General features: G+C 40.4%; 1 protein-coding gene across 20 annotated transcripts in view; it reads left to right on the plus strand.

Moving 5' to 3' along the window:
- The window catches only part of RBFOX1 (RNA binding fox-1 homolog 1), a 1,150,020-nt gene that overhangs the window by 475,009 nt on the left and 656,735 nt on the right, over positions 1 to 18,276 (plus strand). For all 20 annotated transcript variants that reach the window (XM_064672743.1, XM_064672746.1, XM_064672735.1 and 17 more), the window contains one exon: positions 9,624 to 9,686. In XM_064672743.1, coding sequence (XP_064528813.1) covers positions 9,624 to 9,686 — 63 coding nt within the window. The remainder of the gene's footprint in view (positions 1 to 9,623; positions 9,687 to 18,276) is intronic.

The raw sequence follows: 18,276 nt of genomic DNA on the forward strand, positions 1-18,276 counted from the left end.
GAGCCATTTTTAACTTGACTTGGTAGAATTCCATCGGAGCAAGCAGTTATCTCCTAGTCCTCCTAACAATTTCTCTTAACCCCTGGAAAGTTGGAGACACCTTATCCTGCATCCTACATCCAGGCAGGATCAGGTTGTTGCACAGGAGACGGGGTGTGACTCGGGCTGTGATTTGCAGCTTTTGGTAAACGTGGCAGCTCTTTTGAATCAAGTTTTGGCAGCATAATTTTGGGTGAGTTGTAAATAGAGATCAAAATCTAACCATTATAGTTGGCAAATATATTTGGGCACTTGGTAACTGAGCTGGAGGTTGTGGTAGTCACAGCACAGCAGCTCCTGATGGGTTCACTCCCAATCTGTCAGTGCTGGCTGCTCTCCTCCGTCCTGTTCCTGCAGGAGAGGGTCAGCATCTGGAGCAGGGACATGTTCCCAGTTGGATTAACTGCTCCTGGGTCTGGAAGCCAAAGAACAGCAGAGCAGCTTTCAGGAGTATGAATTAGTTTGGAGATGCTGCCCATGAGCTGGCAGTACTGCAGGGTGCATTAAGCCAGCGATGGGCTGGGCAGTGAGGATTCTTCAGGGACTCCTTTGGAAGCAGCAGGGAGGGCAATTCCCGGGAACATGCAGTTTTGGAATCATTTTAGCAACTTCATCCTTAATTTGAGCACAGGTTATGGCACTTCTAAATCTGCACTGTCTAAAGAGACATACTGATCTGTTGCTTAGCATTGGAGTTGTTCTTTTTCAAAGGCTCAGTGAAGAGATCTGTGAAGAAAAATACTTTTTATGGGAATAGAGAAGCTATTGCTTCATTTCTGTATTAATTTTAAGAAGTGAATGCTGACTGTGAGTGAAATCCTTGAGAAATGTAGCTTTGGTCAAGGAGGGAGTAAGAATGGGCAGTAGTTCATGCTGTAATAATCATATTTGTATGACAGATTTGGACATTCAGGCTGCTTATTCCCTCTGCAGATTGAAAATAGTTGCATTTTCATTGTATAAACCAAATTGATTTGTATCTTGTGTCCAACAAAACCTCTGATCCTGAGCTCTGTGGGCAAGGGGATGGAGCCAGACTTCCCAGCTGCATCCCTGCACGGGGCAGGGCAGGTACACAAGGTGCAGGTTGCTTGCTGCAGCATTACAGTTAAATCTCTATCCCTTATTTTATGATGCAACAAATAAAATTTCTCTTCTTGTAGTGCTTGGTGTATATGGAATGTGAATGAAACAAAGAGATGGGATTAAACACGTAAATTTGGAATTGCTTTGGAAGGCAGCTCTGCAGGAAAACTTGCAGCTATCCAAGGAAAATGCTCAAATGTTAATAGTGGGAGGTGTGTGAGGCTGCAGGATAAAGAATCACTGCACAAAGTGAGACTTGTTTTCAAAGGCAATATGTGGAGTAGGAAAAGAAATGGAGTAATTTAAATATGAAAGGCAATGAAATGGAATGAATCAAAGTATGACTAACAAGGTGATTTAGTGAGATGTAGTTAAGCTGGATGCAATGTGATTTTAAAAGGAAGGGGTAGATTTAGTAATAGAAATGTGGATGTCTGAGGAAAAATGCAAAACAAGTAAAAGAGTCTAAGGGGAGCTAATGTTTAGTAACAGTGTTTTCAGTGTAAAAACTATTAGGCATTTAATTATAATGTCATTAGTTTTAAACCACCTACATACATAACACTCACACAACAATAACAACAAAAAAGGATCATTGGCAGGTTGTTGTAAAATAAACATTGAAAGGGAAAAATAAATGGGCTGTGGCTTTACGGTGTCACTGTAAAATAAAGAATGAATGTTTTACTGTGAACTAAGCAGTGTTGGATAAAATAAGAAATAAAAGATGAACAAGTCTGAAAAATAAAATTAGCAGTAAATAGCACCTTGTTCTATATGATGGACAGAAAATAGAATAGTGTGGAGTTTGTGAAGGGGTGTCTGTAACTGCTCCTTGTTGGTGACCCGACGTGGGACTAGTTAGACCACTGGTTAGCTACAAAATTCGAGGAATATGTATCAATTAGACATTTCCAGTGATTTTTGGCCTCGCAGCTGATGTGCTAAACACAAACCATACATTTTCAGAAATTTGGGCAAGTTCTTCAGTGGTTTAAAGTAGCAGATCTCTGGCCCAAGGGATTTGGCCCTGCAAAAAGAAACTGCACACATTGTTTGATGTATTTCTGTGCCTGGTGAGCAAGGCAAGGACTGGGTACACAGTGTTCTGCTATTGAAATAAAACCTGTGCTTCTTTACCAATATCTAAATACAGACTAAAAATCATATTTTCTCATTCCATTGTCTCCCTCGCCAAATGGGAAGTGCTGTTGTTTATTTTACTAAAGGAAAATTCCTGATTCCTTTTTAGATTAAAGAAAAAAATATTCACAATGAGCTCTGCCCTGAGAATTGGTATGCTGAGCCTGTCAGACTGTGAATCTTTATTATTACCGAGCTTTATCCTTGAGTACATAGCTTGCAATTCAGTTTGAATATTAAGTGTCAGGCTCAAATGCACTGGTGAGAGATTTGCAGCAGCCAGCAGGCTCCTGGCCCAACCTTGGCAGCCTCTGACCTCTCTTCTCATTGATAAGTGGTCTTATTTCACAGGTGTCAGCTTAGTGGTGTGAGGCTCCTGATGATGTGAGTGATGGAGAAGGTACCATTACCTGCAGCTCATGATTTTCCTGGGACACTGGGGAAGGTTACAGAGCAGGAAAAAGAGGTGTGGAACTGGTCATTCAGAAAGGGGAAGGAAATCGTGTGATGCTTGCAAATGTGGTTCTTTTTCTGCTTGGATGTAGCGCACCTAGGAAGGACTCCAGTTAAAAAAAAAGAACACCAAAACCAACCTTTTTTGTTTGTTTATTTAAAAATTACAAATCTGAACCCAATGGTTCTGCAGAGATGTGCTCTGTGTGCCTGGGCTATAGGTTGCATCATTTATATTTATGCTTTTGGGTCCTTTTTCCTCCTATGAAAATTATGTTGCTCTTGGGGAAAACCTACTGCTTTCCCTTGGCACTGAAGCTGAGCTTCCTCCTTTTTTTTTTTCCCCCTTCTGATCAGAGGTGAGAACTTGAACTCCAGTGTGGGATCTTAAAGGGCTTCTGTGTACTTTGGACTTTACATTTTTACAGTCATAATCAGTTATGCTCAGCTGGAAACAACACCACCAAATAATTCCTTTGAAAAGAGCCCCAGCCCAAGGCTCTCTTGCTTTATGTAAAATAAACACCAGCAAGTCTTTTTTAATCAGTTGTAGTCATTATAGTTAGCAGGAATAAATCTACAAACATGAAAGATTTATATTATTTTACTGTTTGCTTCTTTTTCAGACTGAGATCTTACTTCCTAACTTCCTAAAGAGCACTTTTGATAAAATTAAGATAGCCCATGTGCAAAGATAGCTATAACTTCTACCTTCAGATTAGATTTTTCCTTTGTTTTGGTCCACAAGAAACCTGCTCCAGTCAGTGGAATTTGCTGTGCCCTCCAAATATTGCTTTTCCATTAGGGCTCATAGATTTAGCCTAGAGTTGTGCTGTTTCTGTAAGAATGATTATGTCATAAATCAAAAAGCTGTTGGATAAACTGGTGGGTTTTTGGTTTTGTTTTGCTTTTATTTTTCTTTATTCTGGTCATTAACTTCAGGTGTTATTTATTAACATCTAAACCTCTTAAGCAACGTCAAAATTTTATTAAAAAAATTAGAAAAAATAGGTAAGTTTACTGTTCTTTTCTCTGCATCTGAAATTTCTTTCCAGACTTCATTGCTTATACAGGCATGATTCATTTCTTGACCTGTGACAGATTAGAGAACCACTAGTTTGAAAATGCTGAGTGTAAAACCGTTGTTCTGGAAGTATAATGTTCCTGCTTTTTAGTGTTTGTCAGGAGCAGGGTGTTCAGGGCTAAAAGCTCACCACTGGAATTGATGAAAGGACTTCTCTGCAGTGGTAGATGAGAACAGTTCAGCCTTTTTCAAATTACTTTGTTATTTCTGCATCTGCTCTGAATGCCTCGTTCCCTGGAATTTGTGAGAAATGATCATTTAGTGTGGCGGGCACAGGAGTGTGTTTCCATGGTTAACATGTGAGTAATCTTGCTGATATTGGGGGAATTGCTCTACCTGCTCACGAGGCAGAACAGTCTGTGCTGCAGAAGACTGAGGAGAAACAAAATAAATTAGAAGAAAAGTCCTGAAACTGTTAAGTAGCAATAGAGAAACTCAGTGCCTGGGGCTTTGCCCCCTCCCTGCACTGACAGGGCAGCTGGTTCTCCCACAGTGCAGGTTCATGTGTTTGTAGCCAAAACTTTGAAAAGTCCTTTTTTGAGGGACCAGGATTTCTTTTAGCTTCATAACATGTTTGCTGTCATACTTAATACTACAGGTTTTGCACTGAGCAAATACTTTACCATCAGCATGGCCTCACTCACAAGAAGAACTGTTTTGAACTGAGTGGCTTACCTTATATCTTAAAAATTAGGTGTTTATTTAAAACTTCTGGCAGTTTCAACCATGGGTAGGGGGATAACCTTGCAAATGATGCTTTCATTCCTAGTGAGAGGTGGAAGTAGAAGCAGAGATAGTTTGAGGGTGTCACAATCTTGTTCTGTACTGCAGCCTGTACCTGCTGCTGCCCTGCAGGGCTCAGGGGAGGCCCGAAGAACTTCTTGCCCAGCTTGTGCAATATTTGAAAAACAATATTTTAAAATATTTAAATATTTGAAATATTTTAAAAATATTCAGTATTTAGACAGATCCATGGCATTTTTACCTCTGTAACACCAAGCAGTTCTGAATGCAGTGGTGGTCACAACCTCCACTGGACAGACGGGAAATTGGGTGTCTCAGTTGATGTGTTGAAGTTCTGGTCTGTCACCAGTCTTTTGTCATCACATTGCCCAGAATATGTGCTAAGGGGCACAGCCCTGAAGGCAGGGAGGTTACACTGTGGAATGCTGTTCCAAAGGTCCAGGAGAGAGCTGACATTGAGTCTGTTCTCACCTCCCAGCTGTCTCCCCTGATGTACAGATATAAACATATAAATCCAACCAACACAATGCAGAACATTGACATTTGGAGTTAATATTCCAAATAAGTTCTTATTCCAAGGAAAGCTATTCAGTCTCAAATGCTATTTGGACAAATACCTGCTCACATTCACCAAATCTCAGTATTTGTCCTCCCAGCACAACGAAAACTTCTGTGACTCCTGCAAACAAAAATATGCTCTTTGTACTCCTTGGGTTCCAAATGTGCTGTGTGCCAGTTTAGTTTAGAGGCAATAATTTACTTAATTTGGACAGATTAGAGATTTAAAATTATTTTCAAGAGACTTTGCAGTATTTTTCATTTTATAGATAATATTAGCAACTAGCAATAATTGCAACTGTCTTCTCAATAGTCTTCATAATATTATTCTGTGCAGTAATACCATATATCCCATATACACATTCTTGACTGTGCTTTGGGTTGCTGGTTGTACTTTTTCCCTTCTACCCAAAGTTTCACTGTTGATGACATTATATGAGATATTTTTCTACTCCTTGAGTTTCTTCTGTATCTGTTTCACAGGGTACAGTCTGCGCTTAGTGATTCATTCTTCCAAGATTCTTTTCCTTTAGGAGATGGACCCAGAGCCCCTGTGCTTCCATCCTGCTCTTGTCACACAGACAGCCTTCCCTGGTGACAGCATGCCACCTTTCCATCACAGCAGCAGCATTCCTGAGAGGACAAGTGGATCAGTGAGGATCTGAACACACATCTGTCGTGTGGCTGCTGTCGTGGTGGCATTGGCTGCCAGGTTTAAGCACTGTGACTTCCAGTGCAGGTGTCCTAGGGCCTGCTAGCAGCTGGATGCTCCTGGAGAGAGCCAGGAGCTGAATCCTTTCTTTTCCCTGTTGAAGGGAAGTTCATCTAAACACGGGGTCTAAGCACAGAGGGCAGAGCCAGGTCCTGGCGATGGGGTCTGTCCATTGACAGCAGGGTGGTGAACCAGGCCCAGGATCCACCTGGGAGGTCCAGGAGCAGCAGTTCATGGCCAGAGAGAGGGGCTGGAGACAGGGTGGCAATGTGGGTCTAAAGTCCAGACTAAAAGGCAGGCTGGGCAGAGGGTGCAGTGCAGGTCAGGGGGCTGACCCAGGAGAGAGGTGGCCCATCAGCCACATCTGAGGGTCATCTCGGGCTGGAGATGGGGAACCCCATGGGACAGTTTGGGCAGGGAGCCAGAGCCTGAGGAACTCTTCTTTGCATTGTGAGAAGAAATGCTTTTCTTTCAAATATTCATTAGAATGATCACATTCCAAAAAAGAGCAATACTAAGGTGATGCTTAAGGCTTGTGATTAAATGCAATGGTTAAATAAGTGCAGGTAGAAATGCTCAGAAAATGGTTTCAGTCCCCCTCTTCTAAGGCTAATCTATGCAGGGAGCTGCTCTGCCTGTGTCGAGTGTGCTGGCATAAATATCAAATGTGGTTTATCGTATTCCAGTTGTATTTCTTTTTGTCTTCTTTCCCCCTTTTTTTTTTAACCTGATGTTCTAAGGATTTCCTTTTAGTGCCTACGAACATCTCCTTTTGACAGACAGTGCAAATTAAAAGATATGGCTGGGCAAAGGAAACTGGAACCCAAATATGCCCCCTGGGTTTTCATTTACAGTTAGAAGCTACAGACACAATTACTGCTGACAGAAATTCAGAAGCCAGTGGCAGAGTGCATGTGGCAGTAGACTCATGCCAGGCAGTAATTGGGAAGATTATTTTTAATCAGAGCATATCCTACAGCCCAAACATTAGAAATCTCTTGTAAGGCTGACAGGAAATTAAACTGAGACCAAACAAAAAAAGCCTCAAAATAGAACTAATATGGTTAGAAGTCTAATGATGGCAAAACTCACTGCTTGTTGCATTTGGTTGTTATCTAAGGGGAATGGCTTTTAACTTGCAGCAACAGGTATCATTGTTTAATTGCATTTTTAGAATGCAATTAAAATAAAAAGTATCAGCTTAGATCAATTTAGACATAGGCTTTTGATACAGGTGTGAAGCAGCAGATGTTAAGTCAGACTTAGTAATTGTGGGTATGTATTAGTAGTAATTTTTAATATTGCTTTGGTTTATTTATTTTTTATTGTTGGTTTTTTTTTTCCTTTAACACTTAAGGAAGCTACTTCCATAGAAAAATAATAACATGTCTGGGATACTCTTGGAATGCTTGGGTATGGTAACAGTTTGTGCAGGCTGCGTGGCCTGGGGCTCCCTTTCTCAGTGACCCTGTAGAATAACCTCTGCTGCTTTGGGCTGCCTGAGCTGCTGCCCCGAGGGAGAAGCCCCCGAGGTACTCTCAGTACTTTTTGCACCTGAAATATTCACCTGAAAACACAACTTTTTCATTTTTAAGTGAATTTTAAGCCATCATCCTCTCTGCCAAACTTTTCCATACACACTTAGCAGACCTTCTGTCAGTTTTTCCTCGTCTCAGAACAACAGGAGCCCTGGGAGTGGTCACTCTGCTGAAGGGTTCTGCTGTTCTTGTGTGTGCCTGGCACGTACAAATGCTGCATTAGCAGATGTAAACAAAACTTTGCTCATTGGGAATTGATTTCTGTGTGATAGGAATGCAAAAACAAGAGCCTACTTCGTGTTTTGCTTCAAGTTATGGCAGTTGTGGAAAAGAAAAAATTTAGTATTGAAAATGTGTATCTTGTGTTTCTCCACAAGATTGCTTTGTAGCTGTGTGGACAGCCTTGATGACACTTCGTGTCAGCATAAAAATAAGGTTTAATGTCCAAGCCCAGATTCAACTAGGTTATCTTGAGGCTTGTAAATAGGATTTTATCAGAATGGAGGTTTATTTCCACAAAACTACTGGAATTTTTCAGCTGTGTTTCCTTCTACTGAAAATTGCTTTTTATAATCATATGAATATGACTGAAAATCTTGCTCATTGTTTATATGTTGCCTGAGGAGCTGGGTAACAAATTCAGTATACTTAGTAACGTAGGCAGTTTGTGGAATTGCTCTGGAAATAGGGCCCTGCTGCGTGGTAGGTGATGGGATATCAGGGATATCCTGTGGTTCTCACTGCACTGGGAGCTGCCCTGAGCTGGCTGGTGCTGTGCAGGAGGGTTCCACTGCCTCAGGCAGGGCTGGGAGTTTCCTTGGGTGGGGAGAAATCTTTCCAGAACTTTGTAAAGTTTGTAAATGTGCCACTCTTCCTTTTGTCCAGCAATAAATAAATAAACAGAAACTCGTGTCTTCAGCTCAGGAATTGATCAATGTGGGGGGTTTGGGCAGCAAGACAGTTGGAATTGCTGCTGGGAGCATCAGTTGTGAACTTGGCTCTTTCTCTTGGACTCCCCTAGTGATGGTCCCAGCTCTAAGGAGTCCTAAATACAAGTATTTTTGTTGTTCCTGATTATCACTCTTTCACATTCTGAAGTTTTTGAGGTTTTTTTATCAGTATGTGTGATTGTTGTAATACTCCTGATGTGTTTATAGAACACATACCTTTCTGGTACTGCTGGTTCTTGTTGCTCTTTATCCTCAGCTGCATTTGTTATTTATGACTTATTTTTTTGTTTATTTGTTTAAAATAAAATCACATATAAGGAAGAAGATATTTTGTGAAAAATTATTCAGTATATTAACTGTTTGGAATTTTACTGAAGTATGTAAAAAGTATATGAATATATACTATTATATACTATATACTTATGCTATAGAAAATACATAATTTATATACTGAAATATATAAAAATGTTAAGTATGGAAAAATGTTAAATTTGTCTAGAGAATTATTTGGATATGTATGGACTACATGTAAATTATCTTTGAAGACTCAAAATATGAACAGTGTTTCTGTTTTCAGGAGTATTTGTGTCAGAGAGTGTGTATTACCACTTGCACGTGGAAATGAAAAATGCATGTAGGGTGAATCTGTTAGGTAAAACATGTCTGAAGTTACTGTGACTTCTGAAATTCAGTGAATAATTCATTTAAACGTTACATGTCACCAGCTGCTCATCAATAAAAAAGGGTGGCATGGAATAGAACGTTACCTGATTGGAATTCCCAGGTAGGTGCTTGTAAATCTATTCTGAATGGCCCCTGTTGGTTGTGTATTTTATGATAATTTGGCTCTTGCAAAATCGCTTCAAGTTTTCAGTTGAAGAATACACAGAAAGTAAATCACAGTCGTGTGTTCCTATTGAAACAGAAGCCTGTGCTGGAGAAAATTTACAACTACAGCTTAGTAATGTCTATTTTAGTAGATAAGTCTGTAATGAAAACGTAGAGTTTTGGGTTCAAGTACATTGGAAACTATCTGGAAATGTTTGCTGTCCATTGAGTGATAAATAAATAATAAAATCTTTGTTGGCACTTGTGACTCAATAAGCAGATTTTGCTGTTTGGCTTTGTACTACAACCAAAATGCACTAATGACCAATAATTTGTGCAGCCCTTCCTGGACAGCCCCAATAATGCTTTAGCAATTGTATTTTTTGTGGAATCTTTTAAGCCTGCCTGCAACCTTCTATGGGCACAGGGCACAAACCCGAGCTCCTGAATCCTGCCTTTCCAGTAAGAATGTGTTTTTCTTTCCCCAGGAAACCACACAGAAGCCCCATGCAAGTGGTGCCTATTGTTTCCATGAGCGGACCCTCCTCTCAGTAAGTCCCTGATTTGTGTTGGGTGTTTGTTCCCCTCTCAGTGGCACTGAAATCTCTGTTGGGCAACACAGTGATTGCAGAAATACCTCACTGGGCTCCCCAGCTTGCTGTGCTGGTGCTGCATCACAAGACTAATAGAGCACAAGGAAAAGGTCTGATCACTTTTAGTCTCAGTGAACAGCAGCTTGCCAGTGACATGTTTAGAAAATAATCCTGCCTGGTTCTGGCTGTGGGTCAAAGTGATTTTCTCTTGTATTTCCGTTGGACGTGTTGGGGTTGTGTCACTGCTGTGTGTGTTTTACCTTTGGCTGATTACTTTGTGTACAGATTAGTCACAGACACTTTTTCCCCCTTCCAACAAGTATGGATAATTAATTCATCATTCTTTCTATTTTAATCACTCTCATAATGTCAGAACAAGGAATATCATTAATTGAGTTTCAAAAAGTATTTGTGCTGATTTATTTTTTTGTCCTTTTTTTTTTTATTCCTGAGAAGAGGCTTTCAAATCCAAACTACTTGTTACTCTTTCATACTTGGAATTTATTTTCTAGTCAAGTTTTTTGTTGTACCACATGCATAGAAACTATATTGATTAAGGATATATTTAATCAGGATATTACTTTTCATGCTTAAATACAGAAGTATCAGACAAAATTAAGAGTGTAGGTGTGTATTTGGTACAGTTGGTAGGTGTGTATTTGGTACAGTTTTTAATAATCTTCTGCTTAAAATAAACTGCAATGCTCTAATGTCTTGTGTTAGGTAATAAGTATGGCTTGTTCCATGCTGGGCTGACTGAGTATATTTCTGCTTTATATACATTTATACTGTTCTTTGTTTTATATTGACAAAATAATGGACTAGATTCTCTTTTTTGTTCACGTGTGTTATTGGTAGCTGAGTTCTGCCCCAACACACAAAGTTTCGTGTCACTGAAAAATTTAGACACACAGTCCTTGCTAGAAAAAAAGAAGAGTTTTGCATTTATTCTCCTACACTGAACACAATCTTCCTCTTAATGTCTTTGAAATAAGATTTCATTATTTCAAAAAGACTGCCTGGCTTACTGGATAGAGAAAAAAAAAAGCCTGCTCATCTTGAGGATAGATTTAAATCAATTCTGTAGTGCTCAGCATGCTTGTTGCTTTTAGCTTTTCCTCTGTCACGAACAGTATTTTCTCTCACAGAATAACCTTCCAGCCCTTAGCAGAATTTGATGCAATTGACAGCTTTTGTTAGAAAAAATTCTGGTAAAAATTGCCCGGCTGAGGTTGGGGTTTCTAACCCGGGGGAGACAGTGGTCCCTGAGATAATCACAGCGTGTTCGGAGGAAGCTCTCATTAATTTGACTGTGAATATAGTGCCTCAGTGTCCATAAATGCAGTTTAAGGAAAAGATATTCATTTTTCCTCAACAAGCTAAAGCAGAGGTTTGGTATCTGCGCCGAGGAAGAAGACGAAAACACTCATTTGGAATTTGAGGGATGTTCAACGCTTCCAAATCCCGATGCACGTAATTCGCCTGATTATTTTTCCCTTGCCATCAGAACCCACCAGCACAATGACTATCAATCAGCTACTGGGGCTGGGAGGTCACTCTGTCACCAGGCTCAGCCCCAAGCCCAGCATGTTGCCTGGTAACAGCCCCTGGAGCTGGGCTGGCTCCTGGCAGCACCATATGGCTGGGCGGGGTGGCCTCTGCCCCCGGCACGCGGGGACACGTGTCCGACATGGCTGAGTGGGAGATCCTCTGTCCCGCTCCCTCAGGGAGCAGAACCATGGAAAACAGCAGTACCACAACAGCACAGACCTGTTGAGGTGCTGGGATTGCGTGGAACGAAACAAATATCGGTCGCTTGTCAGAAATCTCTTGTAATAATCACAGTGAATTTTGTGTTCGCTGTCCTTCGGTTGGATTTTTATAGGATTTCTAGCTGTGCTTGCTTTACAGTATTTTTCTATTTCATCATCAAATATGTAAGTATAGTTGAATTTTAGTATAATTTCTAGCTTGCTTTACAATATTTTTCTATTTCATCATCAAATATGTAAGTATAGTTGAATTTTAGTATAATTTCTAGCTTGCTTTACGGTATTTTTCTATTTCGTCATCAAATATGGTGATGTCAGTATAGTTTTAACAATCCAATTACAGAGGAATCCTGGATTTTAAAAGTTCGACTCCATAGCCTGTGGATTTAGGTGTTTGGCCTTCTCTTAATTGTGCAGTAATGCCTACAGTGCTCCAGCAAAGTAAACCAGTAAACAAAGCAATAAAAGACAGTTCCAGAGAACAACTGAAAATAAACATAACAGGCAAAGGAGATAGACTTGTTCCAAATATACAGTGGGAAATCAAGGACAAAGAGTGACTGGCAAGCAGTTTGGCACAGAAATGGATGTAAAACCTAGATAAGCAGAGTCTTCACTCATTCCCTTAACTGGAGCAATTTTCCCATTCCATTGTGACAAAGTGGAATTCATTACAGTGGGAATACTGGAGAGTGCAGTGCTGGGCAGCAGCAGAGGCCATGATCTCTCTGCTCTGGCTGTTGTATTCCAGATCAAACTGCAATCCAAGAGTTGGGATTGGTCTGGTGTGTAATGACAGGGATCTGCACCAGTGAGAGGGAGGTGACTGAAGGGTTCCCAGCTCCCAAGGCTGGGTGGACACTCAGCAGTGGCTGTGTTGTTTCTCTGAGCCTGGCTTATTGGGAAAGATGAATTACTGTGCTTTTCCCTCTCTTGCCTGAAGTTGCAATCCTTTGGCAAACAAGACATTTCTCTTTGGTGTTCCACCTCAGTTCTCTGAAAAGGTTGCTGAAAGAAGCGTTTCTGTGTTTGGCAGGAAGTTTATACACTTGCTGTTGGAAAGAAAGAGAAGTTTTGTATTCTTGGCCATTCTGTTGTTTTTTCTTACTCTTCAGACATCGTAGAGTTGTTACCCAGTTGGATAAACACGCTGTAGTTAAGTGTAGTTTTATTCCTAACACCTTTCCTTGGCCAGAAGATTTTAAAGTAATAGACAAAGGATGAGGCATGTTAAATTGAGAGCTGCACCCTTTGGAAGAGCTGCCATGGCTCTCCACATTTTAAACCCTGGTGGATGTATTCCAATAGGCTGTTCCTTCCAAAACCTTCTCACCTTGACTCCTCTTGCAGTCACAAGTGACACAAAGCCACTTGCTGTGCTGTAAAGGCCTATCAAGCCAGTGAAAGAAAGGCATTTAAACCCCTTTTCTCTAAATTTTAGAGTGAGTTGTGTTTTCCTTGGAAATGGAAACATGTGGAAAAAAAGTAACAGAAAAATAGCCGTTATTGGATTGAAAATATTTTATTATAGAGGATTATGAGTCTTTTTTTCCCCCTCATTAAACACATCTTTTAAAATTGTTAGTACAATAAATCTATTTTCCAAAACAACATGGCATGCCAAAGAGGAATCCGAGGAGTTTTAGTGTGATCTAGGGATTTCTACCTGAGAGGCACGAAAAAAATAATTGGGAAAGAGAGCTATTAGAAAATACCACAGTTCTCTTAGAAATAGGCTGGTATTGTAACTTTATTCTAATAAATAGAGAAGAAAATATATTTTAATGATGGTATTCTTATTTATTCATCTCTCTGTATTCTGATGTGGTCTGAATGATAGTGTTAGTCTAGAGAGTTGAATATTTTTAAAATTGCAGCACTTTGAATTACTGATATGTGCAAATTACAATAAAAAAGGGATGAACAATGGTAGTTAGATAACGTAAATGATGCAGTGAGTTCTGCTCCATTACTTCATCTGAGCCAGGATGGGGAAGTGTTTAGTTGTTAGGATCTGCTCCACTCTCATATTATTCATTGTTGTTTTGCAATATCTTCAGCAGTTATTGTAGGAATCCATTAAGGACCAGACTCAGCGAGGCATTGACACGCTCCTAATGATAAGCAGGAGAATATTCTCATGGATGTTTTTTTCTTCAGAAAAAAGCTTAACTAAGGTAGCTGAGCCTGACTTGTGTTTGATTTTTTTTTTCCTAGTGCTGGTACAAGGTAATTCAGAGTTAGGGGGATGATTTTTAATATTGCTTTTCCATCAGTCAGATGTGTTTCGTTAGAGATGCACTTTCCTGCATAGGGAACTAAATATTCTACCTTTGTTTAATTTTTGGCTTTGGTGTTTTTTTAAGCCTGCATGTTCCAAGGTTTCATTTCCCATAGGGGAAGAAAATGTTGTTTTCTTCTCTTGGATGTCATTAATTTGACATTTATATCAGTAAAGTCACTAATGATCCTGGATGAAAAGAGCAGTGATGTGGCAGAGGTTTCCATGAGTCACTGTTAAACCATTGCTGTGATTTGTGATTACTGAAATGGTGAAAGGGCTACAAACCAGAATATTCGTGGTCTGCTTTTGATTTACAAGTGGTTCTGCTGCTCATTTCACTTAAATCAAGCTCTTCTCCAGAAACAAAGGATGACACTGTCCTTGGTTAGGTTGTGCTTAATCACTGCTGCAGATAATCCTATCTGGATTTCTTTGGGCAGCTAAAGCATTTAGAAGGTGCTCTCTCAAAACAGATTCAGAAACATAAGATTCACTGAAATCAAATAGGACATCTTGGAAACAAGAGACAGGTTCCTAACACAGATTTCACAGAATATTCTGAGTTGGAAGGGACGCACGAGGATCATTGAGTCCAGCCCTTAAGTGAATGGCCCACACAGGGATTGAACCACAACCTTAGTGTTATGAAGTGGATTTCTGGAAATACTACCAGAGATTATTTTGAACTGTAACTCTGTAAGTAAAATTAGCTTTGTAATAGGCTGTGTACAAATGTTCATGTAAAGGAATATCTTAATTTCTTCTTTCCTCCTTCCTCTCTTTTAAGAATGCAGTCACTGTTTCTTTCTGATGGATTCCTGTGTGAACTTTCTAAATCCTCCATCTTCCTAAGTGGTGTTTTGAGTTCACCAAGTAAAAGCTATAGGGGTTAAAGATTGAATAACCTCAGCCTCTGAATTTACTGTACATAGCAGCCTGTTTTGTGGCACTGCTGAGAGACTTCCCCCATGAACATTGAAGTGCAGACATTTTCTTATTCAGGCATTAGGAAACTTTCCACATGCATGTAGACACTTAAAACACTTCCACTGGCAATTGTTTGCATTCTGGATATTCTCCAGATTTCAGCATTAAGAGGTTTTTGATCAAGTCCATTTCCAGAGCGTCACGGCATTTATGAGATATCAAGTCCCAATATTCCTGTGAGATTAGTATGTGCTATTATCTCTTTATTACAGAAGGAGAAGACAGAAAATTGAGCAGCCTGACTGATGTGCCAGGAGAAGGACTATAGCAGAACTAGGATTTGAATTCATGTTTCTCAAATCCCAAATCATTGCCTCCCTTACTGGGCCATCTTTCCTCCTGCTCTCCCTCTAATCCAATACCTTTTATTGCTAATGATTTTTACATTTAACAGTGAAAAAGAACTTACAATTTCACGCTCTCTCCCATCTCATAAAAATTTGAAATTTTTCCTCAAGAAAATCATGCAATTATTAGTGAAGTCCTATCAGCACAGGGCGAAGCTAATTGAAATGTAACAGTCCTCCTGATGATCTGGGTCATGTCAAGGGTGTTAGCATTCCTTAATGAAGATATACACTTGATCCTTTTTCTTTGAAGAGCTTACAGACTTCTGTAGCTTTTTCTGATAATGCTAATTATGCCAAGTGAAGGTACAGCCATGGCAAGCACTTGGGCAGTTCACTGTAGCAAATTCTGTGAAGTGCAGCACTGCTGTTCTGGGCTCTGGGGGTTGTCAGCAGCTCAGCCTTGCTGGAGGACTCATTTCTGGGTGAAATGTTTGTGTGCTGCTCCATCCTGAGCCCTGCTGCAAGCTGAGCATGGCTGGGCAGGTGGAGCTGGCAGAGGGACAAAGCCCTGAGCCCCAGCAGCTCTGGCATTCCAGAGGCTCCTGGAAATAGGTGGTACCTGTGCTCAGTGGGGAATCCCTGTCCCTGCACACAGGGCTTTCCCAGCCAATCTAAGGCCATGATATTTGGCTTTTTGTGCCTGGTGTGTAGGATCTGAGGTCCTGCTGAGCCACAGCTGGACACAGGTCTGACAGCATGTCAGTGTTTCGGGAGGGGAGGATCTTTACTTCCACTCTTCATGGAAATGAACAGGAGTGTTGGATTGGAATAATTGGATTAGAGGTGGGGAAAATCTAATTTCCTCTTTTTTCCCTCTCTCTTACATTTGAGGTCGGTTACTGAGATAAGTTTTTTGTCCTGTTATTCCTGTGTAGCACATGCACAATAAATAAACAACGTGCTATGAGAGAATTTTTACTGCTCCTGGAAGATGTGTTAGAAATCAGGTAACTGAGGAGTCTTTACATTTTGAACATGAGATGGCAGTTTAAAAATATATCTCTGGTGAGGAATGAAGGTGCTGAGAAATAAGAACAGAACTGTTGATGTAAAATGAAATGTTTATCCTCATTCTGCATAGTTTAAGAAATTTAAAAAGAAGGAACAGCATGAGTTTGACAGAATACGATTGTATTTGGCAACATTTACTCTTCCTTCAGGACTGTTTAATATCTTTAGAAACTGAGCTGTACCTCTCAGAACTGCTTCTGCCTGTGGACCTTTCTAGAAGCTCCCTGGCAGGATAGGAGTGTTCTGGCACTCAGCACTGGGGTTTAGCAGTTTGGGGTTTCTCCCCAAGCAGTTAAGCCTGGATCTGTTACAGTGTTGAAATGCAGTCACAACTACTAATGCATTAATGAGAGACAGTCAGCTGTGACCTCCCAAAATCACTGCATACTAATAGGGCAGATTTGGGCAGATTGTTCAGAGAACAGGGTTCTTTGAGGGAAGAAGAGGGAGGGAAGTGCCCGTGGCAGACTCTGCTGAATGGTTTTAACTCGAGGGAAGCAGTTGGTGAAGTGCTTGTGAGATGAGACAGATCTTGGAGACCAGCACACAAGTTATGTTCAACTCCCATGTACTATATTTCAGTCTTGGATGTATCTTCTTTATATTGACAAAGTTGAGAAACCCATTTACCTGTATATGGTGGGTTATCTGGGAGGTCAGGTTTTCTCTCTGTCCCCCCAAGTTTGCTCACAGCAATGAGGGAGAGAATCTAGAGGGTAAAAGCAAGAAAAAAACCTTTATGTGCTGGGATAACATAGTTTAACTGAAGCAAAGCTGTGTGCACAGCAAGCAAAATAAGGAATTAATTCACTATTTCCCATGGGCAGGCAGGTGTGTCACCATTTCCAGGAAGGCAGGGCTCCATCACTTGGAACTTGGGAAGACAAGCTGCACTACCTCCCCCTTGAATTCCACGAGCTTTTACTGCTGAGAGCATCCCATGGGCTGGAATATTCCTCTGGGCAGTTCAAGTCAGCTGTCCTGGCTCTGTCCCCTCCCAGCTTCTTGTGCACCCCCAGCCCACTGGTTGAGGAGGGGGAGTGAGGAAAAGGAGGAGAGAAATAAGAAAGAGGAAACCCTGATACTGTGCAAACTCTGCTCAGCTATAGCATAACACTGTTACCAACACTGTTTTAGTCACAAATCCAAAATACATTAGCACATGGGCTGCTAGGAAGAAAATTAACTTTATCCCAGACTGACCCAATGTACCTTTTTCTTCAGTGCTTTTCTCCCCTGTGAGGTTTCTTCTTCCTTCAGCTGCACCCCAGAGGAACAGTTTTATGAGCACATCTGGGAAAGAGAAGACAAACACTGGAGAGGTGGTGGGTTTGTTTGAGGGTTTGGTTTTGTGGTGGGTTTCTTACCTTACCTCGAAGGATATTTTGCACAGCTAAATGACACAGTTATAAAAAAGTGTACATTGGGTCTACAGTGAGGAAAAAAAAATTGATCTGAAATCCTTCACAAATAAGGTTTTTATCAAGACCAAGTTGTTGTGTGCTATTGATTTTTAGATCTGCACAGCCTACAAGTAATAGAAGTTGCAGAGACAAAATAATTTGAGATGGTTTTCTGCCTTTTGTATAAGCCAGGTTAGGATAGTGAAGTACAAGTCAATTGTTTTGCCACTCACATTCCTTGAAACCAAAAAGAAAATTTCAGCATGACTTATGGTTTCCAAACGTTTGTATTTTCTGGTTCTGAGTCTTTTCCCACAGCTAATAGGGCTTGTTTTGTCTGACAAGCTTTTTTGTACCTTTGTCACCAGTAGTACAATAGGTAAGTGCAGAATATATTCCATAGGGGTGTCTGTGTCACTCAAGGCAGAAAAATTCTGAATACATGAATTGTGGAGCTTCAAATAATACTCAGCTGGCAATATTTTAGCTCTTAGCTGTGATGAACACCAATAAAACAAATGAAAGCAGATACTACACAAGTGATTTTAGGCACTTCAATACCATTTCTCATTACTGGCTCAGGAATGTTAATTTAAGGAACGTGTTCAGGAGGATATAGATTTACAACCTGCAGGTGTGCTCAGAACAATATACTTTGTTTATTAAATAGGTTGTGGAGGAGAAAATTACTCTTTTAGACTTGATGTTTAACTACCATAGGAAACCTGTATTTGCATAGCT

Source organism: Pseudopipra pipra, chromosome 16 (genome assembly GCF_036250125.1).
Source record: "Pseudopipra pipra isolate bDixPip1 chromosome 16, bDixPip1.hap1, whole genome shotgun sequence".
Classification (NCBI taxonomy): Eukaryota; Metazoa; Chordata; class Aves; order Passeriformes; family Pipridae; genus Pseudopipra; species Pseudopipra pipra.